The 24,684-nt window shown below is 40.8% G+C and overlaps 1 protein-coding gene across 4 annotated transcripts; it reads left to right on the top strand.

The window, feature by feature from the left end:
* Nucleotides 1-623: 623 nt before the first annotated feature.
* Nucleotides 624-24,684, top strand: hpgd (15-hydroxyprostaglandin dehydrogenase). 4 transcript variants are annotated; one of them, XR_014593529.1, is made up of 7 exons: nucleotides 624-1,044; nucleotides 1,975-2,098; nucleotides 3,911-4,017; nucleotides 14,257-14,353; nucleotides 20,704-20,780; nucleotides 20,885-21,106; nucleotides 23,632-23,761. XR_014593529.1 is itself a non-coding variant. In XM_083929063.1 (7 exons), the coding sequence occupies exons 1-7, from the start codon at nucleotides 952-954 to the stop codon at nucleotides 23,669-23,671; spliced, it is 702 nt and encodes a 233-aa protein (XP_083785189.1). In that variant the 5' UTR covers nucleotides 624-951; the 3' UTR covers nucleotides 23,672-23,761. The 4 variants fall into 4 exon arrangements, 2 of the variants coding, with proteins under 2 accessions (XP_083785189.1, XP_083785188.1); XM_083929063.1 differs by having other exon boundaries at nucleotides 20,943-21,106; XR_014593528.1 differs by having other exon boundaries at nucleotides 625-1,044; nucleotides 23,661-23,797.

Here is a 24,684-nt window from a genome sequence, read left to right as displayed (position 1 = left end):
CAAACATTAAAACCCATTAACAACGGATGTAAGATAAGGAGGAAGAGGGAAGGAAGGGTGTAAAGGAAAGAGGGGGAGGGAGGTGTAGGTGTTCCTGGATCTGAATCTTATTTTTCTGCTAAGTATAAACAGTGGCATTTATTTATACACAAAAACTTTGTTCTTTGCAATGTATTTAGTGTCATTATTGGAAGTCAATGCAGGTCATTGTGCTTTACTTAAAGCATCACACTGGTATTCCAATCATTTCAGCCCAATGTGAAAGTCAACACGCAGAGACCTGAACCTTGGTGTAATGTATCATGAACATTGTTGCCTGTTGTGTAGTAGCAACTACACAGAAGACACACAATAAGCAATAAGCTACGAGAAGAATGTAAGATTGACAGCTTCTTTGTCCACGTTTTTTGTTTTTCCATGTCAAGAAATGGATTAATGTGCAAACAGTGACGTGTGAAGAGCCAGGTGTGGATGAAACAGGAAAAGAATGGGAGTGAAAGAGTGTAAATAAAGGAGGAGGAGGTGTAAAGAAAGTAGGAGGAGGCAGGAGGGCAGGTACAACAAGCTGGATAAAACCTGTAATTATTATCCTGCGGAGTTTATTTAGCCTTTGACTCTCTCTCTCTCTTTCTGACACACAGTGCAGTGTTTGTATAGACTGATAAGCAGAGACAGAGAGAGAGAGAGAGAGAGAGGGGGAGGAAGGGAAGAAGGGAAGAAGGGAGGGAAAACAACCCAGCTAAAAGGGAAAACACACACAAGGGTGAGAAAGCCTGTTACAGAGAAAGCAGATAGGTGTATGGACTCAGAGAAGGACAGAAGAAGATTCAGTCAGTCGTAAAAAGAAGAGGGAGAAAGGGAAAAGAAGAAAAAGAAAACACAGGGGAAGATAAAGTGTGAGAGACAGGAGGAAGTAGAAGTCTAAGGGGTTTTTGCTGCTGTGCTGGTATCATGTCTCTGAATGGGAAGGTGGCTCTAGTGACCGGGGGTGCTCAGGGTATCGGGAGAGCCGTGGTCCAGTCACTACTGCAGAGCTCAGCCAAGGTCAGTACTGCTCAGCCTGCCTTCATTTAACGGCTTTAACTTAACAGACACGTGCTTTACTGCTTCGACAGTTACTTGATCATTTTTCAAATATCCTCACTGCTTTTGCTCCCTTGTTTTGGAGCCATATGTTCCCTGACCCAGCTATGCATTAACAGATCAAACTCTTGTACAGCTGACGTGACTGATATTATCTCCACTGCTCAAACACAAGCTGGACTGTCTGCATGTGTGCTGTGGTTTTGTTGATTCAGCTACAATGGACTGACTTTACACTAGCACAGCTTTAAGTCCTCACTATTTTAATGGGAAGATTTTAATTTCATGTAAATGTAGGGAAACATTTTATATGCACTGCCTTATCATATTTGTATAGTAACCCTTTATTGTCAGTGCACTGTTGTATTCAAATGCGTTTAAGGTCAGTACATATGTTGAAACAGGGCCAGTGTTAACTTGTCTTAGTTGATGAGCCTAAGAAGTATCATTTAAATCGTATAGTATACATACACACACTGTGTTTTAATAATGTGTTGAGATAAGACAAGTGGCATTGTTTTATTTAAAAGCAGTAATTAGACAATCGAGGGAACTTGAATTTTAAAGGCAAAAAAAGGAAAGCAAAAAGGCTTGTGAAAGAGTTATTTAGTTCCTGAGAACTTCCTTCACACCCTGTGATACTGGGATGATTGTGGTACACAACTAAGATTAACTTGCCATTATTCTGAGCAGTGCTGTACTGACTTAGCTGCTCACAGTCACAATTCTAACGCAGACCTAAGCAGTACACTGTAACCAAACTATGATCTCCTTTTATTTAGGGCTAGGCAATGCAGAAATGCAGAAACTGTAGAGCCTAACTTCGTCCCCCTCTGCTGTTTGTGTGTGAATTTAAATAGTCCAACTCACAAACAGAGTTTGGTTCTTCAGGTGGCCATGGTTGACCTGAACAAGACATGTGGTGAGGAGAGCAAGGCACAGCTGGACGCCGAGTTTGGAGAGGGCAACTGTAACTTTTTTCCATGTGATGTGTCCAATGGAGACGCACTGAGAGGTAATACTGTCTGACTGTCAGACACCTGACAACCATGCCCTTACATCACTTACCCCTTGTTGAGTGACACAATATGAAACCTTTAGAGATAAGCATACACAAACACATTCAGTCATCCAGGCCATTACATAATATAACTGCGACTTATGCAGCCTGCAGAAAAGGACTGATCACGAGAGGGTTGTACTTTTCCTACTCATTTGACTTGTGATGAATGAGGAAGCGACTTTTATAAAAACAGCCTGAAAGCCAAGGACTATCTTTGCTCAGTGTTAAAAATGTGTTCCTACTCAGTCCAACAGAATATCTGTGACAAACTGTTCACTCAGGTGTACTGAGTCTAGCTAAGACCAAGTTTGTCAGGTCTTGCTTTGTACTTACTGTGGTCAGAATACTGCTCTTTACTGCTGCTCTTCACTTACCTTCTCCTTTTCTGAACGTGTCAGTGCTGCTGTGCTTGTGTGTGTGTGTGTGTGTGTGTGTGTGTGTGTGTGTGTGTGTGTGTGTGTGTGTGTGTGTGTGTGTGTGTGTGTGTGTGTGTGTGTGTGTGTGTGTGTGTGTGTGTGTGTGTGTGTGTGTGTGTGTGTGTGTGTGTGTGTGTGTGGGCGTGTCTGGGTAGCAGAGAATTAAAGTGTGTGTAAGTGAATAAGTGTCTTAGAGTGAGTGAGAGAGCGAGAGAGAGGAACAAGGTTTCATTGTCTGCCAGTGAAAAAGTAAATCCCTGCAGGCTAACGGCTGTGGAATGCTGCTTGGTGTTGCCTCTGACTGTGTGATAGTACTGCTGTTGATGTGGACACAGTGTAACCTGCACAGAGCCGATGTGTGTGTGTGTGTGTGTGTGTGTGTGTGTGTGTGTGTGTGTGTGTGTGTGTGTGTGTGTGTGTGTGTGTGTGTGTGTGTGTGTGTGTGTGTGTGTGTGTGTGTGTGTGTGTGTCACAGCAGGTTTGTTTATTTCTAATTGTGGGGTGTCAAAGTGTGGAATGCGACAGGTGATGACACATGCCGGTTTTACCACCTCAGGTTTTTCCCTTCAGCTTTTTGTCCAACAGTGTGTGTCTGCTCACATTGGGAAATAAACTGCTGGTGGCTCATGTGTAAGAGCACAATGTATCCCCTTATTCACATTGTCTGTTTCATATTTCTTTGGATATTAAAACAACATGTCTGAAGTCAGCTTGGCAACATACACAAGGAGGTTTTTTCTCCTCCTTAAAGGTGTATGGTGTAATTGGTGTATTTAATCCTCTAACATTCTTAGAAACATAAAAACACACAGACAAAGAGATCATGTTGTAAATGCTATTGACAACCACCCTTACTAAAGATGACAACAACAAAAAAACAAGTGTACAGGTTTATATGTTTGGTAAAGTGTGTGATCCAGTGATGTTTCCTTATTATGTCAGTGGTTGGGTTCTGCAGACATTCACCTTTTCTACATCAACCTGAACATAATGTCAGTGTGGTGTGTTTGGAGTATCATCTGTGGATAAAGGAGTGGCTCAGTGGACCAGACTACACTGTAATTAAGTTAATGACACATTTACATGAATAAACAGTGTGCTCTCATTATGGTAATGAGGCTCAGTCTCTGGCATGTCATACAATAAGTGCCAACTCTGCTTCTCCCAGTGCCCCTCTTTACACTATGTTTATCATACAGTCTTGACAAATGTAGAAATTGGGAAAGTAGCATTTAAACTCTCATTTAGAGTAATGAAGGAGAGAACTGAAAGCCATGGTTTATAAAATGCTCTTATTCTGTGTCTGTGTCTTAAAATTTACTGATGGCTTTCTGTTTCTGTGGAATAGATGCATTCCAGAGCACGGTGGACCAGTTTGGTCGCCTGGACATTGTTATCAACAACGCCGGCATCAACAATGAAAAGAACTGGGAGAAGACCATACAAGTCAACCTGGTAAGATGAAAAGACTTTCCGTCAGGTCAAGTCAGTTTTAATATTGCCCCAAATTATAAATTACACAAATTTGTGCAAACAACCTCTATCCTTAGGTCCTCGACTTGGGTATTGCATTCATGTATGTCGGACTACTGTTCATACATGTACCAGTATCTACCTTGTATGAGGCTCTCAGCCACACCTAAGACCACGCCCCCCTAAGGGAGTGGACATGTTTATCTAACAGCATACGGCTGGCTGCCAATTGTGCAAACAAATGTAATAATGACGTAAAAAACTTAATCTTATCAGAAACAAAGAAGCCATTTTACCATTTTTCTTTATATGTCAAAATGCTGTGTTGCTGGAATTCCTTACTGCAAAGGTAGATCAGGGTAATTGATAACTGAAACTATATTGCTGAAATAGTAAAGTTACAGTCATTGTGAGCAGTTTTTCTGTTGGGAAATACCCTTTATTTTGCACAGCTGAGTTGGAGGAAAATATGTCTATGTACAGTGGCAAGAGATGCATTTTAAAGACAGCCAAGATGGTTCAAGTTATAAGGATAAACAGAGTTGGGCATCATCCACATATCAAGGAAAACTAATATTAAGTAGTGGTCGCATAATTGAGCCTTGTGGAACTCCATATGGAATGTTCATTCCAAACTAATTCAATGTAGTTTTACTTATTGTAACAAACATTTCTTTGGTATAAGGAGGATATGGAGCACCTGGAGGAAACCACTGTGAAATTTTCTTACAAACACTGAAAAGGTTTTTTTTAATCAATCCATTTGTTATAGATTGTGATAGCATTCACACTCCTATAGACGGATACGGTGAGCAGTTTGTGTGTTTCACCATCTAGCGGTGCCGCACACAGTGGCATCTCTCTCCAGTATGTGCACGCTTGAATGTCATTATAAGTGTACCTTTTCTACTTCTAATGTACTTTTATGCAGCATTACTTTTGATGATGTCTAGGAAGTAGGAAAGAACCTGTGCAATTATCTGCTGCTCCAACAGCAGTGGGAAACTGAATGTGTACTATTCAAACCTTTAGCTCATGAAGAGTGCCCCTGTCTGAGGCCGTACGGTCTACATCGATTTAAACCTTTGTCTCATGAAGAGTGACCCTGTCTGAGGCCATATGGTCCACATTGATTCAAACCTTTACCTCATGAAGACTGCCCCTGTCTGAGGCTGTACGGTCTACATCGATTTAATACTTTACCTCATGAAGAGTGTCCCTGTCTGAGGCCATACGGTCTACATCAGGACTATTCAATTGGCACCCCCGGGCCGGATCCGGCCAGCAAGGGAATATTTGCTGGCCCTTTGAGTAGAATCCTGTGTAAAAAAGTAATTCATGACCGCTGTCCTTTCTCGTATCCATCTCAGCGCTACCGTCTCAGTGCATTAAATCCTGGCACGCTGGGAGACTTGCTCCATGCGCTCCCTGTAGGCGCTATGCACGCTCCTGCTGCGCTGTTCTTCATGGGTTTCTGAATCCTCTTGGCAACATCTCACTAAGCTCTGCTCTGTTGTTGTTCTCAATCGTTTCAGTCTGGAACGAAAATGCAGGCAGCTGGTTTAGAATGTAATACACGTTGAGAGAGACAGACAGAGAGAGAGAGAGAGAGAGAGAGAGAGAGAGAGAATATTAATACAATGAATAAAGAATAATCTAGAACAAAGCAGTGAATCATGGAAATAAAATGGTATTTTCTCTGTTTAATCTCTATAGAAATGCAGCTGTAGCGAGTATCTCACTGTCTCTGTCCTCATTTATATTATATAATGCTTCAAATTATATCCAGCTACGAAAAAAAGCCTGAAAAGTCGGAGGTCAGAACGGAAGTACAGAGAGGCGTTGCTATGGAGACTATACACCGTCTTGTCTCATTGGTCTGAACGGGCAGGTTTCAGAACATTGAAGACCTGCATGTTGCAAGTTTCAACTGGTTGCGAATCTTTGGTCTGAACTGAACTTTAGAACTCAAATGTCGCCCATTGATCCCACCAACAGCTCATTATCTCTCTTTTCATCTGTTTCATTTCTCTCGTGTTGCGTCCTGTGTGTCAGTATTACGGGCCGGGCGGGAACTAATGCAAAGAGCAACGTTCCGCACTGAGTGCAAAAATGAATAGCGATTAATTGCGTTAGTTTTTTTGTCACGTTATTTTTTCTGTTATTATTTAATAGTAATTAATGCGTTAACATCCCAGCCCTAATAAAAATGAAAAGTAATACGCAGTTATTTGTGTGTATTCAACATATTTATTTTGTGTATTCCCAATAGTGAAAGCATTTGACGTAATATAAGACAAGGGGCTGCCATGTGAAGAGAAAGGTTGGGTTGGTGACTGCCTCCCAAAATACATGACTTTAAACCAGGGGAGTGGGGGTTCAATTCCCTTCTATACTAAATCAATCCATGGCCTTTTTTCATGCCTAATCAACCAGTCACCTTTTGTAGGCTATAATCGTTTTTTTATGTCTCAGTCTGTATTCATAAATTAATCTAGTTTGGCCTCTGTAACATATCCGTGCTTCCATTACCTCTGATTACCTCACTTTGATAAGATACTAGAACGGACTTTATCTCATCCCAAGGTAAAAGTGTAAGCCAAAGGTGCCTGATCATGGATCATTCATCCCGGATGTCTTAATTCTGCCTTCGTGCAACAGCCCTCCTGTGTTGTTCTTTTCTAGCTGTGTTGTTGCTGTGTTCGTATGTTGGTGTCTGTAGTTTGTTTTTTTCTGATTGAAGTGGTCTAGTGTGAAATAAACCTAAAACAAACTTGAATTCATTCAGAGCATTCCATTATGATGAAACGCAATAAAATATATTTCAGTAGCTCAGTGTCAGCTGTTCCCGGTCAGAAATCCACTTCACTCTGCAGCAGAAACCACACACAGGATTCCTCCACTGGCGTTTTTTTATTTCTCAAACTGAAAACTGTAGCTGCTGTACATTCACTGATATCTTCACACATATCTAATAAACTTTATTGCTCTGATCGTTCTCTTTAATCAACACTTCTCCTTTCACATGTTCATGTCCTTTATTGGTCACGCCCCCGGAGAAGAAGGCTGCGTTGCTCTATCTTTTGATTGGCACACACACTGATGTTATCACGGTGGAACTGGTTCACACTGAAAAAAACAGCTATTTTCAAGTTCCAGTTCTGAACGAACTTTCCAGGTTCTGAACTCAGTTATTTTTGACGGAAATGCTCCGGCTGGTTCAAACTCTGGAGTGCGAACCGAAACGGAGCCTGTTCCCTGTCAGTCCAAAAAGGCTATCAGAGACTCCAAGATGGCCAGGTACTCTGAGCTGCTGTTCAGAACATAAGCACAAACAACAGTCAGAGACCTCCTCTCAGCAACTTATAGTCGGGACCAGACCACTGTCTGTGTTGCCTCTGACACTCTACAGGGGGGGGCCTTGTCGGCAGAGGAGGAAAACACACAACACTCTTAAATGGCAGGCGACCCACGTAGTGTCTAACTCATGGGTGTCAAAGTCAAGGCCAGTTCCGGCCCGCCAATGAATTATCTTGGCCCCCGGGATGATATTTGATTAGTATTAGATCCGGCCCGCACGCCACAGCCGCCTGCTGGTGTTTTTCACGCACCAAAACTACATTACCCACAATGCAACGGTAGCCCGCGAACTCACTGCAGTGCCGCAAGTAGGCCACCTCGGCTTCATTATTCATCAGCATTCAGGGCAGACATCCAGCACCCCGTCTCCCCAATAATGGCTAAAGGGAAGGTGGACGATGAGCACAGGGTGTTTCAAGCTAGGTGGGAGGCAGAGCACATGTTAGAAGAAGTAAAAGGCAAAGCTGTGTGTCTTCTGTGTGGAGAAAGTGTGGCTGTAATGAAAGAATATAATCTAAGAAGGCACCATGAAACGTCTAAGAAACACAAAGACATAGATAAGAATATGGACACAGAACAAAGGATACAGAAGGTGGAAGAATTAAAAGAGGTCTTAAGTCCCGACAGGCTCTGTTCACAAAAGCCAATTCACAAAGCCAGGCTGCTGTCAAGGCAAGCTTTACTGTGGCAGAAGAAGTTGCAAAATCAGCCCGGCCATTTACAGAGGGAGAGTTTGTAAAAACCTGTATGCTTAAAGTTTGTGACACGGTGTGCCCAGACAAAAAGCAGCTATTTTCAAACGTGAGCCTGAGCAGGAACACCATTGCTGAACGTGTAGACCAGCTTTCCACCAATCTTAAAAAGCAGCTTGTGGAAAAGGGAAAAGATTTCATTGCATATTCCCCTGCTGTGGATGAGAGCACCGACACAACTGACATTGCCCAGCTGTCAATTTTCATCCGTGGAGTGGACTCCAGCCTGGGCATAACAGAAGAATGTTTGGCATTACGTCCTATGCATGGCACAACTACAGGACAAGATCTGTATGAAGAGGCATCCAGATGTGTTGATGATATGGGGCTGCCTTGGAGAAAACTCGTGGGATTGACAACAGACGGAGCACCCGTGATGTGTGGACACAGGAGTGGATTGGTGGCAAGAATACGTGAGAGGATGCGGGACGTAAACGCCTCAGGTGAGCTGACAGCGTATCACTGCGTAATACACCAGGAGTCGTTGTGTGGCAAAGCATTAAAAATGGAACATGTTTTAACCATCATAACGCGTGCAGTTAATTTCATTAGGGCCAAAGGTTTAAATCGCCGCCAGTTGAAGGCATTTCTGAGCGAGTTAGACACAGAGGATGGTGACTTGCCCTATCACACAGCTGTGCGATGGCTAAGCCAGGGAAAAGGGCTGCAAAGATGTTTCGAGCTGCGTGAGGAGATCTGTCTGTTCCTGGAAAGCAAAGCGAAAGACAAACAGAGCTCCGAGATGAAACATTTACGTGTGAAATGGCGTTTCTGTGCGACATCACCAGCCATCTGATTGTGATGAACCTGCAGCTGCAGGGACGGGGGCGTGTCATCTCCGATCTGTACAGTACAGTGAAGGCCTTTTTAACCAAGCTGATGCTTTGGGAGACGCAGATGCGGAAAGAAAACTTGAGCCACTTTCCCAGCTGCCAGACCATGAAAGACAAGCTCTCTACCGCTGCGTTCCCGTGTGCACAGTTTGCTGATAAACTCAACATGCTTGCCGCCGGCTTCCGACGCCGATTTGCTGATTTTGACGCTCAAAAAAGCAGGTTTCAACTGCTCGCTAATCCTTTTGGAGTTGACGTAGAAAGCGCACCACCAAACCTCCAAATGGAGTTGATTGAGCTCTAGTGCAACGACACACTGAGGGAAAAATACGAGAGAGTGGGTGCTGCTGAGTTTGCACGTTTCATCCCCGACACATTGCCTCAGCTGCGCATCCAAGCTGCTCAGACGCTCTCCATGTTTGGCAGCACATACCTGTGTGAACAGATGTTCTCTTTGATGAAGCTAAACAAAACATCACACAGGAGCCGTCTTAGTGATAAACACCTTGACTCAATCCTGAGGATTTCCTCAGCTCAGAGCCTGACCCCGAACATTGATGAACTTGTACAAAAGATGGGACACCACCAAGTATCAGACAACAGACAAGTGAGCATCACAGTTCATCACAGAGCATTCAGTTACATTTTTACAGTTGTTTCTACAAGACGTTTCTTTTTTTTTCTTTGAAGGAAGTATTGTTTTGTCTGTGTGCCATAGATTTTTGAAATTTATTTTATTGTATTTTATTTATTTATATTTATTTTTCAGTTAATGGACTCAGATAAGAGTCATGAGAAAGAATACAACTGATTTTATTTATTTTTGTATTTTCTCATTTTACTATTTGAAAGCAGTAAGTTGTAGGAGCAGCACAATATTGCATTTTCAGTTTACAATGCATGCAATTTCATTCATGCAATTATCTTGATATTAAGGAACATGTTTTATTTTTGAAGGACATTTTCATTTTTGCTGTTTGCCTGTTGAAAATGTTTTCCTTAAAATAACTTAAGTCATAATAAAATATTGCTTTCTTCATTTAATGTACAGGACACGTTTGTTTTTGTCTGTGAGTCTGTTGAAAAATGTTTTCCTTGAAATTACTGACAGACCCAAAAATATTGGATTATTCATTTAATCGTTAAATAAAATACGGTACACTGTGTTTGGTCTTGGTTCAATAGGTTATATGCATCATTTTAATATGTTTTAATAAACATTGAACCAGTCCGGCCCTCGGCTTGTAGCAAATTTGTTTTTTTGGCCCTCTGATGTGTTTGACTTTGACATCCCTGATCTAACTGCTCCGGACTGGGGCAGATCTCCTTCTCCGGTCCGCGCTTATGAGTCGAGCACCGAACCTGAGAGCAGCCTCAGAAGCTCGCAGCTGCCCCGGGTACCGTCATCAGTGTGAGCCAGTTTTACCCTACTGTGGTTTCTGTTGTGTTTCTCTAACAGCTGCCCCGGGTACAGTCATCAGTGTGAGCTGGTGTTACCCTACTGTGGTTTCTGTTGTGTTTCTCTAACAGCTGCCCTGGGTACAGTCATCAGTGTGAGCTGGTGTTACCCTACTGTGGTTTCTGTTGTGTTTCCCTTACAGCTGCCCTGAGTACAGTCATCAGTGTAAGCCGGTGTTAGACATCTTTTTCATCGATAAGAAAGAGATCAAAGGACAATTGCGTTGTTTTTTAAAAACTCATCTGTTCAAAAAACAGGGAACACGGGACTGCGGCGTTGTAGAAATACAAGGCTTGGAACGGCTTGGACCCAGAAAGCAAATTTTGAAAGGGTGTTACGTCACGACTTAACAGCTGGATACCTCCAGATCCTCATGCAGGTGCCTCAATGCACCAGTAAGACCTGATCCCTCCCTGGCCTCTCACTCTCTCTACATTAAAACATTGGTGCCATGTTTGTGTGTAAGGGGGGGTTGTAACTAGAAGCCACCATGAGAAGAAGCTGCAAATTCTGCAAATGTATCAAAATTCTTTTTATAACTTTTGATCAGGACCTTCGAAACATTACGTGTACTAAGTTTCACCTTGATCTGTCACCCGGCCTAGGAGGAATTTGAAAAGTAGCTTTTGCAAATATCGCGATCCTTCGAAAAAGTCTAGGCAGAAATGGGCGTGGCCTATATCCCAAGATTCATAGGTTTAGGGAACTCCTTAATGTAAGAATTTTGAAAGTGCCAGGTACGATGTGGGAGTTACAGGCAAAAACGTGTTCAACATGATTATAGCGCCACCTGCCGGGTGAAGTTTCATCTCCATAACTTGTACGTGTAGGTTGCAGCAATATGCATAAAAATAAAAAACCAAAGGCTTCCCAGCACTGCCGGTACTGGGAGCCACGCTGCTGCTTGCATCGCGCTGCCCCCAGCCCCCTAATTAAGATGGGATACATACAGTATCTGTATTGACAAACTAAGACAAAAATTGTAATGTTTTTTATGTTTTTCACTGGTGCTGGCTCCACCATTTAAATGTTATCATCTTATCTGTCTGTCTGTGTTTGTTTGTTTTAGCTAAGTTTTTTTGCTTTGATTGCTTGTAGAGGAAGCAATCGGTCATCATCAAAAGACATTATCAGCTGGGCACTATCTTAAGTTTCATCTTTTTTCCTTGTGCACGCTCTCTTGATTATATCATGCATAGTTTAGTCCTTATCATTCTGATTCTTGTAAAGCTGCTGGTGAAGGTGGAGGGAGCCAGCAGTCAGCTGGAGCTCCAGGAAAGCCTCAGAAAGTCAACAGACAAAGAACACAGATTTCCACACTTGCTTTATTCCACAGAACTTGACTATACAACACCAGTTGTCCATAGCACTATGTTCCTAAGTCATACATGAGCAAGATAACACAGACAGCACAACCTGCCCTTGTTACTGAGAAGAGTTCTCTCTTGTGGATGTCAGACTTGGACTTTTCTTTATGGATCCCTTAGGGATGACTCCCGCAAGGAAATTGAATAGTCAAGTCAAGGAGAGCAGCGGCACTATTTGTCCCCTTGCACAGTCATTCACTGCATACCCATATACGGGCCACAGGAGAATTTATTTAAGTCGCCAAATACATTTATAGAATTTAAATATTCTTTATTTCAGATGTTGTGGTTGATAAATACACAGTGATGTTCAACACACTTTTATAGCAACTACTTGATTTGAACTGTCATGTATGGGCTGTGGCTGTTTTGTTTCATTTATGTGAAGGCTATATACAGTAGTTTTTACTGATGAGAGGAAGTAAAAATGAGGACCTGTTAACTCTGCCCTGGCTGCATTACTTGTTCTTATTTAGAAAGTGTTCAATATGTACAGTGTATAGGCTATGTTTTCAATACCACATGCATAAAAGAAAGATGTAATTTATCAGACGTACGGTTTTATTAAACTAACTACAATAATTTAATAGCTCCCACCGTAAAGGGTGTTTTAAACCGATCAAACAGTGTCAAAGTCAAGCTCGAACATCCGATTACTGTCTTCCACTTGTTTATTTTGCATGAGCATTCCTTCATACAGACATGCTATGCTAACTAGCACCTGAACAGTAACTGGGCCGTTCGCCAGGTAATCGACTGAAATGACACAAAATAAAGCAAAACCATAATATTAATGACACAGACATATTATCTACAGTATAATCCACAAACATGAACATATTTATAATGTTCCTTTTTTTTTTTTTTTTTTTAAAGGGTCAGATTAGGGCCTTAGCTTCCCCTCACAACCTCACTTCAAACCTACATATTCCACAACTCCCCGCTGCTCTAAATCATGTCCTCCACAACCTGACAACCTCAGCCCTCCCCCAACGGACACCTCTGCAGTGTCCTTCATGTCTGACCTGGTGAGAAGACAGTTGACAAGACTCCACTCTGGCAAAGCTGCAGGCCCCGATGGCGTATTTCCCAGGGTGCTTAAAGCCTGTTCCCCCCGGGTGTGTGGGGACCCTCCACGTGCCTGTGCCAAAGACGCCACATCCCAGTGGCCCTCAGGACTACAGACCGGTGGCCCTGACGCCCCACATCATAAAGACCATGGATACTGTCCTCTCTCCCTTTCTCTTCACCCTCTTCACCTCAGACTTTAACTGTTGCACTGAGTCCTGCCACCTTCAGAAGTTTTCTGATGACTCAGCAATAGTTGGCTGTATTGGAAAAGGGGATGAAAGTGAATACAGGACTGTTGTGGGCAACTTTTTCACTTGGGGGAGCTCAATCATCTGCACACCTGTGATCCCTGTCTCAATCCAGTGGGTCCCTGTGTACACTGTAGAGGAGTTTAAGTACCTGGGCGTGAACTTCAATAATAAGTTGAACTGGACTAGAAACGCAGAGGCTGTCTACAAAAAGGGCCAAAGTCGACTCTTTCTTCCTGAGGAGGCTGCAGTCCACCTTCAGCAGAAGACACCTTGCACCCAGATACTCCACAGAGCGCCACAGGAAATCTTTCCTGCCTGTGGTCATTAAACTATACAACACATCCCTTGGAGAGTCTATCACCTCCTCTCTGTAATACTGACTCAATCATAAACTGTTCTTTTCAAATCTGTTCTTTGCACATTTGTACGGTAGTTTGCACGTTATTACAGTATTTTTGATCTGTATACACATTACCATTGTAATTTTGATATTTTATATATATATATATACTGTATAGTTATGAATATATATTGTTTTATATTTCTGTTGTTGTTAAATATGTTGTTTGTATAGCTGGAGTTTTAAACAAAAACAATTTCCCCCTGGGATTATTAAAGTATTGCCTGGTTGGGGGGCCCAGTGTGACATCTTTTCATGGGGCCCAAAATCCCTGGTGGCGCCCCTGGATACAAATCTAGTTGTATAGGAAAAACTTGGTTGGCTCAAGCCATCTTTTGCAGCATACCACAAGGCTTGTGCTTGGTCTGATCTTTGTACTTAATTCTTTGCTTTCTTGTCAGTATTGTGAGTGTGTGAAGGTGCCTGAAAAAATCATGCAGAAATATATTTGCAGGTATTAGAAGAAAATATGCATGTGCAATTCATTTTGATACAGCAGGTAGTTAATGGTATTGCATAGAAAGCATACATATTATGTCACTATACAGTATTTCCACATGTAGGCTTATAGAGAGCTGACAGAACGGATGTCCTCAATGAAAAACACAACTTTACTTAGGAGTATAGGGTCACATATTCTTTCCTTTCAGTTTGACTTGCTGTATGTGTGCTACACTTGTTTGTTGTGAAGAGTATAACTGTGAGCCTGCTGTCTCTTGTATTTGTAGACCTCTGTGATTAAAGGGACCTACCTGGCACTGGAACACATGAGTAAAGAGTACGGCAAGGAGGGGGGCACCATTATCAATGTATCATCCATGGCAGGTAACACATACACACACACCCACACACACACACACACAATTACATTCACAGATTTCAGCTGCTAAAGCCAATATTTCTTTATTATGAATTCATAATAAAAAAATCCAACTTGTGGACTTCTGGTGATGGCAGGTTTCTGAGAGGTCACACTTTTTCCAGCTAAGCTGCATTTAGACACATCCTTATTCTACCCAACCTGAACAAAGTTATTTAAGCCTCTAGAGATCACAAAGAAACCAGAATTTTTTTTTTCGAAAGTACTAGAAACTATGAGTAAATGCACCAAATAACAAAACCATGCTAACATTAGTGCCTGAAGATGAAGGAGGAAGCTGACACTGTAGCTAACGAAGCTAGCTCAGGTGATTTGCGGAAAGAAATAAGCAGGGCTGAAGATAGAGTTCTCCAAAGAACAGGCATGAAAATCACTCACCTTTTGGCGAAATACGCCGTTTTGAAACCAAAATAGGTTAGGTGACCTACGTGAATCATGTAGATCTGATAGAAAATATTTTATTTGGGGGGGGGGGGGGGGGGTATGGACGGGACATCGAGGTATATATATAGATAGATTATCAGTGAACTATAAACATGCTAATGAACGATAGAATGTTTCCTGGCCCTTTGAGTAGAAGCCTGTGTGAAAGTCAAGACAGATGTCTGTCTTCCACAGAGCTGGCTCTGTCCCACGTTCCTGTCTGTTTAGGGAAGGTTTTCGTTGCCACCGTACTCTAGGGGGGAATTGTTGGGTCTATGTAAATCATAAATAAGTCATAGAGTGTGGTCTTTAACTACTCTGTAAAGTGTCCTGAGATAACTTTTGTTATGATTTGTCACTGTAAATAAAATTTAATTGAATTGAATTGAACTTATTCATGGCCGTGGTGGCTGATGTTGACTGCTGTCCTCTCTGATCTCAGCGCGTCATATACTGGTGTGCTGGGAGACTTGCTCCACGCGCAATGCTCCACACGCTCCGCACACTCCCCCTACTCTCTTCTTCGTGGGTTTCTGAATCTTCTTGGCAGCAGCTCGCAAAGCTCCGCTCTGTTGTTGTTCTCAATCGTTTCAGTCTGGTTAAATCCGTGGTTAAATCACCACATCAATGTCTCTTTCTACTCTGAAAAAAAGAAAGGTTGACACAGAAAACCGTCAGTTCACCAGAGAATGGACAGAGAAGTTTTTGTTTCTGTCACTGGGATGCCTGTGTGTTTACTCTGCAGCCATGTCGGTGTAAAGAGGGTAAGTTGATAAAGCATTTTCAGTAAAACCATGCTAACTTTAATAACACTTTACCACTAAACTGTAAAAAAATATGTTCTGTTCATTTTTGTCAGTCCAGTTTTTGATAAATAAACTAATGTTTCATATGTGCTTACTATAAGTCTGGTAATCAGATCAATGTAGTGCAGTAAAAAGTAGAATATTTCCACTGATTTGTAGTGGAGTAGAAGTAGTAAAGTAAAGGACAAGTGTCACAAACTTGAACTTTAGTCCAATAATTGAGTGTACCTCTGGTTCACAGGTATGTTAATTTAACAGGGATTGTTTTTTGACAAGCTTGTTGCACTTTGAGGTCATGACTACTATTTACATTGATAAAGTAAAGACAATATATGTACTCCTATGTCGCTGCATTGTTTTACAATATCTACTAATGTGACGCTAATATTTTTCTGGCCCCTTATTTTGGATTATTTTCGTCAACCGGCCTCAATTCTAAATTAATTGAATAGCCCTGCTCTTATATATATTCATACTACAAAATGCATCAGATTGATGCTTTTAGGGGGAGAATATTGCGCCCCCACCCCCTTGTCACCTTTTTCCCTCCTGACCCGTTTTCATACCTGCAAGAACTTGATGACATGAGCTGATGAACTGATGTGAGAAGTGGTCCTAACATAATAATCTCTACAGCATCTCCAACACCAAAGACCCCAAGCCTTGGTGAAAAAAACACAAAACAACAATTAAAGCTGCAGTCGGCAAGTCCGGCACCGTGTTGAGTCAGTCAAATTTCAGCTTAGTTTTTGTCATGTTTGTGTATGAAAGCTGTTCCTCCTGAATGTGATCTTAAAGATTATCAAGGCGAACCCTCATCAGTCTGTAGCCATGGTAGTCAAAGCATTCTTATCTCTGATATCCTAAGAACATCCTTAGATGTAGCACCACAGACCACTGTTGGTCTGGATGGCTGTATTGGCTCCAAAGAGGGCAATTCATTTGAAGCTTACCTCATCCACTGTCACACAAACAACATCAACAACAATATCAACATCAACAGTCAGTAAAGCTCAGGAAGATACACTTTGACACGCTCAGCCAATGCTGCTTAAATAGAACTTTTTGTTAACTAGCCTTCTGCATATTCCGAGCTAGACAGCTGCCTTTTATTGTTTGACCCATAGCCTGTAAAAAATAATGGGCTTAGCTTCTGGGCCTGAAAAGTGAAGCAAATTTGGAAGTGCTTTAAACCTGCATGTCCAGCATGGTATGACTTCACACGCTCCAAAAAGGAGTCTGATTGTATAGAAGTCAACGAGAAAATGAGCCTACTCCTAACTTGATTTATTACCTCAGTAAACATTTTCCTAATGAGTTTATGATCTCAATCTCTAGTTTCTAGTCTTCTTCAATACAGCATAGTGTTCATTAATGCTAATGTTAATATTGCAATTATTGGTTTTCTTTTATTCTTTTTCACATTCTTGGGTGGTGATGTTGATTGTGAATAAAGAGGAGGAACATAGTGGTTTAGTTTTATGATGGATGCAGGGGAGGAGAGTTGTTTTATGTAATTGATTTTTAAGGAATACATTAGTTTAGTATCCAGTTCAATTTCGTTCAATTCATACATTCCAGCCCGTTCACTACGCGCTGCTACTGCCAATTGGATTGCTACTCCCAAATATGAAGGGAGCACGGCTACCGCTCTTAAAATGATGTTTGTTTGCCAGTCGTGACACCAGGACAGCAGAAAGTCTGTTCACTGTTCACTGTTCAGACTGCACCTTGGCTCATCTATTTTTAAATAGATAAATAAATAAATGACCATTTTCTTTTTTATCTCGTCTTGTTTCTAAATGTAGCACTTGAAGTTGATCAGCATTTCTAACAAAGTTTTACAATTGTGTTGTTGTATCCACATGGTTGCACTTGCTTTTAGATAAAAGCATCAGTAAGATGAAATAATTGTTAATGTAATGACAAAGTACATGACATGAAGTGAGCTTTGTGCAGTATATATCAAGACCATAATAGAGCAGTTTCTCTTTGACCCCCATGTTAAACAGGCCGTTTTCACAGCATCATTACACCTGTTTAAGGCCTGGGACAAAAAAACATTCTAGTCTTTATGTTTAGGTCATATCTCCATGACAACACTAAGAGGGGTGACTTTTTTTATACCAGGCTAGTTTTTATTTTATTGGAGGTTAATAATTAGGGGCGTGGTCTCTTGAATGACAGCTAGCCTCTGGTCCTGACTTCTCCTCGGAGGTAAACGTCAGACAGATGGACGTATGCCCCTCCCCCCAACGTCACATACATGCCCTTTTTTTGGGAGAGGAAATGAGGCGGAGTCAAAGTCTGACAAGATGGCGACTCCAGTAGGCGAGGATGATTGGATTAAGTTGAGAGAACGGACCTCAAAGGGTTTGCTGTGTCCATTTTTTACACATTCCATATTTTTCTGGTAGGTTCAGCTGTATTCATCAACTTATTCCGCCACATTTGCAGGAGTTTTGAGTATCGAGACATGGTTTGTGTTTGTTTTCATAAGATTCCAGAGGATGGTCTTGGTTCTTGTAGTCAAGACTAGTTGGACACATCATCTAAATGATGGACCTTCTTGTCACAATTACCCATTGAATGCAGAGGCCCATCATCTAATCTAATCATTCATACCACATTAACACACCCATGCAAAGCACAGTGAGCAATTTGGAGTTCAGTGTCTTGCCTAACCACTTCGACAACCAGTCGAACAGTCCAACAGTTCAGTCTCCAGTCACAGACAGTGATAATTTTTCACTTATCTTGTGTGTGTGTGTGTTTGTGTGTTTGTGTGTGTGTGTGTGTGTGTGTGTGTGTGTGTGTGTGTGTGTGTGTGTGTGTGTGTGTGTGTGTGTGTGTGTCCCATTCCTATGGCAAACAGACTTGTCAAAACATGGTCAAGCATATTTTGAGGGTATGGAATGTTTGTGTTGTTTTGTCTTTGTGCTTGTGTTTTTTTTAATGATATTATCAGACTCTTGGATGTAGAATCAGACCATAGAGGACTGGTTAAGTTAAAATGTGTTTCGCTTTTATCAACTGTAAAACAGCCCATATCTGAATAGACTTTCATAGACTGTCATAGAATATGACAATGATAATAATTATGGTGGTAAATATGATCATCGATGAGTAGTGGTAATAGCAGCTATGATACAATGAGAAATATGACTGATGATGTATTTATGGCTATGAATATTAGAATTTCTAAAACTAATGATAGTATATATAAATAATAGTGATAATAGCAGCAGGAAGCGTCACGCAGGACCACGGCAGCAGAGACCTGCTCAACGACAAATTTTTACCAGTACTGTCTCAGTGCTATGATTCCTTCTAAATCCTGACTGCAAGTCTTCCAATAACTCATTATTATGTAGAAAGTAAGACAGCTGATTGGGGACTAATTTCTCGAGGATCTTAGAGAGAAAGTTGATCAATAACATTAGTACAGGAATCTTGAATATTAGGATAAGGCATTAAATTAAATGCAGATGGAATTGATTCCTTAAATCTAGTTACAGCACTATCAGATAAACATCTAGTGTAGAAACTTTTGCCCAGAGGTGAGTAGTCCTGTAATATAAATTCAAAAGTTATTAAATAATGGTTTGATAAAATAGGATTCTGTGGAAAGACTATTAAGTCATTGATTTCCACACCATAAGCCAAAACAAGGTCGAGGGTTTGATTAAAACAGTGAGTAGGTTTATGTACTAAAACCAATCGAATCTATTAGAGAGATAACCGCAATACTAAGACTATTATTATCAATGTCCACATAAATATTAAAATCTCCTACAATGATTACTTTATCAGATTTAAGGACTAAATTTGACAGAAACTCTGAGAATTCAGATATAAATTCAGAGTACGGACCAGGAGCACGGTACACTATAACAAGTATAATTGGCTGAACAGTTTTCCAGGTTGAATGTTAGAGACAAAGAACAAGACTTTCAAATGAATTTGGTTTAGTTTAGGTTTAGGGTTGATTAATAGGCCTGAGTCATAAATAGCTGCAACGCCTCCTCCTCGACCACTGCCTCGAGGAATATGAGTATTAATATGACTGGAAGGAGTGGATTCATTTAGGCTAACATATTCTTCATGTCACAGCCAGGTTTCAGTCAGACAGTAAATCAGTATGGTTCAGGGTTTGGTTGAGATTTTGTCCTCAGGGGGAGATCAAATACAACTAATGCTTCATGAAGCTTTATTTGGACATGATTACTTTACACCACTGGCCTGATTTAGCTAATGTGATCCCATTGCAAGATGGTCTTTAGTTTTGCTTTATTATTAATGCTTTTCTTGTGTCGCCTTTGTCATTCTCTTTGGCCAGATATTTCAGTGTGTAATCCAGTGTAGTAAGTAAAAGCAACCACCAAAGTGGATAGTATAACTTGACCTCAAATCCCACTCTTTTTCCTCCGGCTGTTAATGCAGCTTTTCACAAATTGTTTATGTAACTGTTTCTAGAGCATGATCAGCTGCTTTTGATTATTGTCTAGCTGAATAAGGCCCCAGTAGACGGGTTATGGCAAGCACAGACAGATGATGATTAGCCAATTTGGCTTATGAAGTGGGCTTTTCGGGATTTTGGAATCTGTTGACTTCCTCGTGTCCTTTTCATAGTGCTGAGTATATGGGTCCAATTCCTTCAGATATGAAACTATGTTTTTTTTAAAGTTTCATTGACATATACAGGGAGATGGTTATTTGAAAGCAGAGAAATAGCCTACATTGAAAAATAAGACTTAACATAACATCCTATCAACAAATTGGTGCTGTGGTGCTGTTATTGCGTTGTGTCTGAAAGGGCCTTTGGACAAAATAAGAAATGAGCTGTGTCAGACCGCTAGACTTTGATCTGGTGGATGATATTGTGTTTTTGTTTCCTTGTAAACATGTAGTCTGTATGTTTAACCCCCCCCCAGTAATTTGAGAGAAGCTCATAGTGAAAACACTGTATACATGACACCAAGTTGAATTCTTCTCATTCATGAAAACAAGGTCACTGATTGTTCTTAAAATGTTTGTTCTCTTGTCTCTTGTTCTATGTAATTCAGCCTTCCTGCATTCTCCTCACCAGCCTGTCTACACTGCTACTAAACATGGAGTCATTGGCTTCACTAGAGCTATGGCAGTAAGAGAGAGAGAGACACACACACACACACACACGTGCACACACACACACACACACTCACACACACACACACACAGTACAAGATTTTTCTTCTGTTTTTGTAGAATGGGATGTCCTCCAGGAAACTCAAAGCTCAGCAGCTCATTCCACATATTGTTGCAGGACGCATCCTCTCAGGGCGACTATGGTGTTCGTATCAACGTCCTGTGTCCGGCCTTCGTCGACACTCCTCTGCTGCACTCAGTGGAACATGAGGACAACATGGGCAAGTTTGTCAAGTTCAAGGATGAATTCAAACGCAGTATGAACAAGTTTGGAGTTTTACAGTAAGTTCATCCTCATGTTCTCCTTTGTTAGTTCCTTTCAACTGAGTTCAGTTTCCCACACGTACGTTTATTGGTGCAGGAATGAAAACTAGCTTCCTGCCTATAATGAGCATTAATGAACAGAAAAAGTACAATATCAATACAAATATTAAAGCTGCAGTTAACAAGTCTGGCAGATCAAGTGGACTCATTCAAATTTTTAATGTTTACAACTCTCACGCCCCTCCCCCACTACCACAGAGCTCCTCAGCTCTCTCCCATCGAGTGCTGAGTGGACAGGACGATACTGGAGCTGTGGATTTTTGCAAAACAAACGACAGGCACTAGTGCACGTAGGGGCGCGTTTTTTTCTAAAACCTGATGATTTATGTTGTTCTATCGGAGCAGAGTGTCAGCTTCAGTGAATATAATCAAACAAATATTGACTGCGACTTTGATAAAAAAGTGATTTATATTTTGGTAATGGTAAATGGAATCGTACTTACATAGCTGCTTTGTTTCGACCACTCAAGGTTCTACTTTTCACATACACATTAATACAATGCTGCCGTCCGCTCATCAGGTATTCCGCTGTGTGCCCCCCATGCATGGTGCATTGGGGGGTGCACATCGTCCTGCACCATTCCCCTTGAAAGTCAAGTTAATTTTCTCTAATTGTATTTTCTGAATAGCGTCAGATCACAACAGAATTCATTTAAGGATCCCTTTCATAAAGAACAGCTCTGTACTTTGTCCTCATAGTAAACAAATTAAACAGCCTTATGTTATGTATCTTATTTACACGACAGCATGTAAATTCTGTCTCTACATGGTCGCGTGTTTACAATTCTCAGAAAACTCCACTTGTTCAAAGATCGTTTGTTAAATTGTTTGGGAAGAGGCTCCACTCCTAAAAAAAAAAACTAAAACAGCGAACCCACTTTGCCTCCTGAGCCAGACCAGACAATTAAATTGGGTTGGAGTATGAAATAATTTACAATTGTGCCAGTCTTTGTATTGATTAAACATAATTCAATTTGCCATTGGTCTTGGAGTGTACTGTATGGTCATTAAGATTTAATGACCATTTCTTCAAATGACAAATTCTGTTTGTAGCCAAGAAGCTTTGCAAATGAAGATTATAATATTTGAAGTGTCTTTTGTGTGTTTATTTAAATGCCTGCCAACACCAAATTAAAGCAAAAGCACTTGATTTAGCTCAATGCAATAAACATATTATGACAAGATGGATATTATTTATGAAACAGGGATATGCAAAAAAAATATGAAAGTAAATAGCGAGGATGTGCAAAAGTATACTAAAAACAAAATAAAGCAAATAAGCTAAATGTGACTGAATCTAGAGTAAACCATAAAATAAGACTTTTCATCAACTAGTTACATTCTGTTTTTAAATATGAAAAACCTTTCACCAGTCCAGGGACAACAGATGGAGAGTAGTCAGTAGCTAAATCCTGTACAAAGCATATCTCTCCTTTCTGACATTAATGCTTTTTACGTTGTCCTGATGTAAATAAACGTACAACTAAACTAATCACTTTTACATTTTACATGTAGTGTTGTGCCAGCATGGTACATGATATGTAGGATACACTGTGTGAAATAACAGTATAGAAGCCACACATTCACCACACGTGCTTTGGTTTTGTAAAAACACTGTGCCTCTGTATTGATTTTCAATGTTAAATGTGTTATGTGAATACAAATAATAGGAATAATAAGATGGCAAAATAGGGGGTCAACAAAGTCAGTGTGTTTTAGTCAGAGGATGTTCAACACTCTTAATGTGCTGACAAATTACTCTTTCTACTTAGGATGTCAGTTGTGGAGATTTTCTGTTTGTGAACTGATTTGCCATTTGGATCTTACCAAACAACTCAAGTTAAAATGTATGGTCTTGAAAACACTCGATCCACTCATCTTCTTTCTCACATATTTCTGTCAGTGTTCTGATTACATTCTTAGAGTCCACTTGGCAGCCCTATGATACTTTATCTTTCAGAAACACTGACAAGTGTTTATTTGGAGCCGTTCTAAGTGGGACTGGCCCAAGTTGGATTAAATATGTGCCTGTATGGGGCTTCATTGCAGTTAGTAACGCACATCAACCAGAAGGCTTAACGTTCTGTACTGATGGGACCAAACTTTATTCTATGGCTCTGGAGAAGCCTTCTCAAACTGTTCAGGTTGTGCAGCTCAAAGACAAGCAGCAGGAGGGAAGCGTTTAGTGTCAGAGGAAGTTGAGGCTAGATGACTTCCTAATCACACAAACACACACACACACACACACACACAGCCTATCTTAGTAAGGGCAGTATAGCAAGTTTGTTTATGTATAGCACAGGAAATACATCACTAATTATAGTCTGCGTGTGTGTGTGTGTGTGTGTGTGTGTGTGTGTGTGTGTGTGTGTGTGTGTGTGTGTGTGTGTGTGTTGTGTGTGTGTGTGTGTGTGTGTGTGTGTGTGTGTGTGTGTGTGTGTGTGTGTGTGTGTGTGTGTGTGTGTGTGTGTCCTTATCTTAAGTTCCATTTCCCCTCTGTGTTTATCTCCAGGCCATCATTGATAGCAGAGGGCATGATGAGGTTGATTATGGACACCAGTCTGAATGGAGCTGTGATGAAGATCACATGTTCCAAGGGAATCCACTTCCACACCTATGAACCCATTTCTGCTTGAGCCTTGATATACCTGACTCAATGCTTCTGCTGAGGGGAACCATTCAGTGCTTTATCCTGTCTGAATGCAACATACCAGAAACTGGTTCAGGACATCTGGCTGCTGTAGGACTTAATATCAGAACTGCATCAGATCATCATCATCTGGATTCTACATGAAAAACTGACGATGCTCAATCATGTCTGTATTTAGGACTACAGGTGTCCAAATCCTACACACCACATCTTAATGCCATCCAAATAACAGTAATATGTTGTCCATCTGATTTTAATAATTATATTAATAATAAGAATCATAATCAAAATGATAATGTCCAGCGGTTTCAGCGCTTGCCAAGATATAAACCTTTAACAAACCAAAGTTATCTGTCTTTTTCAGTTAGCCCTCTTTGTTACAGCCAGTCATCCACCTCAGACACGACTGATTATGCAGCTTATTTGATTGAATAGTGTTATGACTGTAAAAGTTATTATTTAACAGCTGGTTACTATGATTTGTGTAAGAATAAAATTAAATCAAGTAAGATAGTTTAATGTAAGAGGTATCAGTCTCATTTATCTAAATAATATAATGAAACTAAGACTACATCTGCATTAAGCTGTTTCAAATACAATTTTTTTGTGAAACAATTTGCATCTGCATTGTTTCCAGGTGTTTTTTCTCAGAAGAATCTGTTTACTAAGAGCATTACATTCAAAAAGAAAATTGTAAGGGCGGCTGGGTGCTCAGTGGTTAGAGCAGTCGCCCCATGTAAAGAGGCTGAAGGTCCTCGAGGCAGCAGCCATGGGTTTGACTCCGACCTGCGGCCCTTTGCTGCATATCTTTCTTACCCCGTTTTCTGTCTGTTCTATTTCATAAAGACTTGAAAAACTGCCAAAAAATAAGCATTAAAAAAAAGTA

This window comes from Echiichthys vipera, assembly GCF_963691815.1.
Source record: "Echiichthys vipera genome assembly, chromosome: 2".
In the NCBI taxonomy this organism is placed as follows: Eukaryota; Metazoa; Chordata; class Actinopteri; order Perciformes; family Trachinidae; genus Echiichthys; species Echiichthys vipera.
This window is presented reverse-complemented; position numbering and strand designations above follow the sequence as displayed.

What these genes read in the sequence shown, in the direction of transcription:
- hpgd (XM_083929062.1), top strand. Translation starts at nt 952, where the DNA reads ATGTCTCTGAATGGGAAGGTGGCTCTAGTGACCGGGGGTGCTCAGGGT. An exon ending in CAATGGAGACGCACTGAGAG is followed by an intron (nt 2,099 to 3,910) that starts GTAATACTGTCT and finishes TCTGTGGAATAG; the next exon opens with ATGCATTCCAGAGCACGGTG. An exon ending in CAATGTATCATCCATGGCAG is followed by an intron (nt 14,354 to 20,703) that starts GTAACACATACA and finishes TATGTAATTCAG; the next exon opens with CCTTCCTGCATTCTCCTCAC.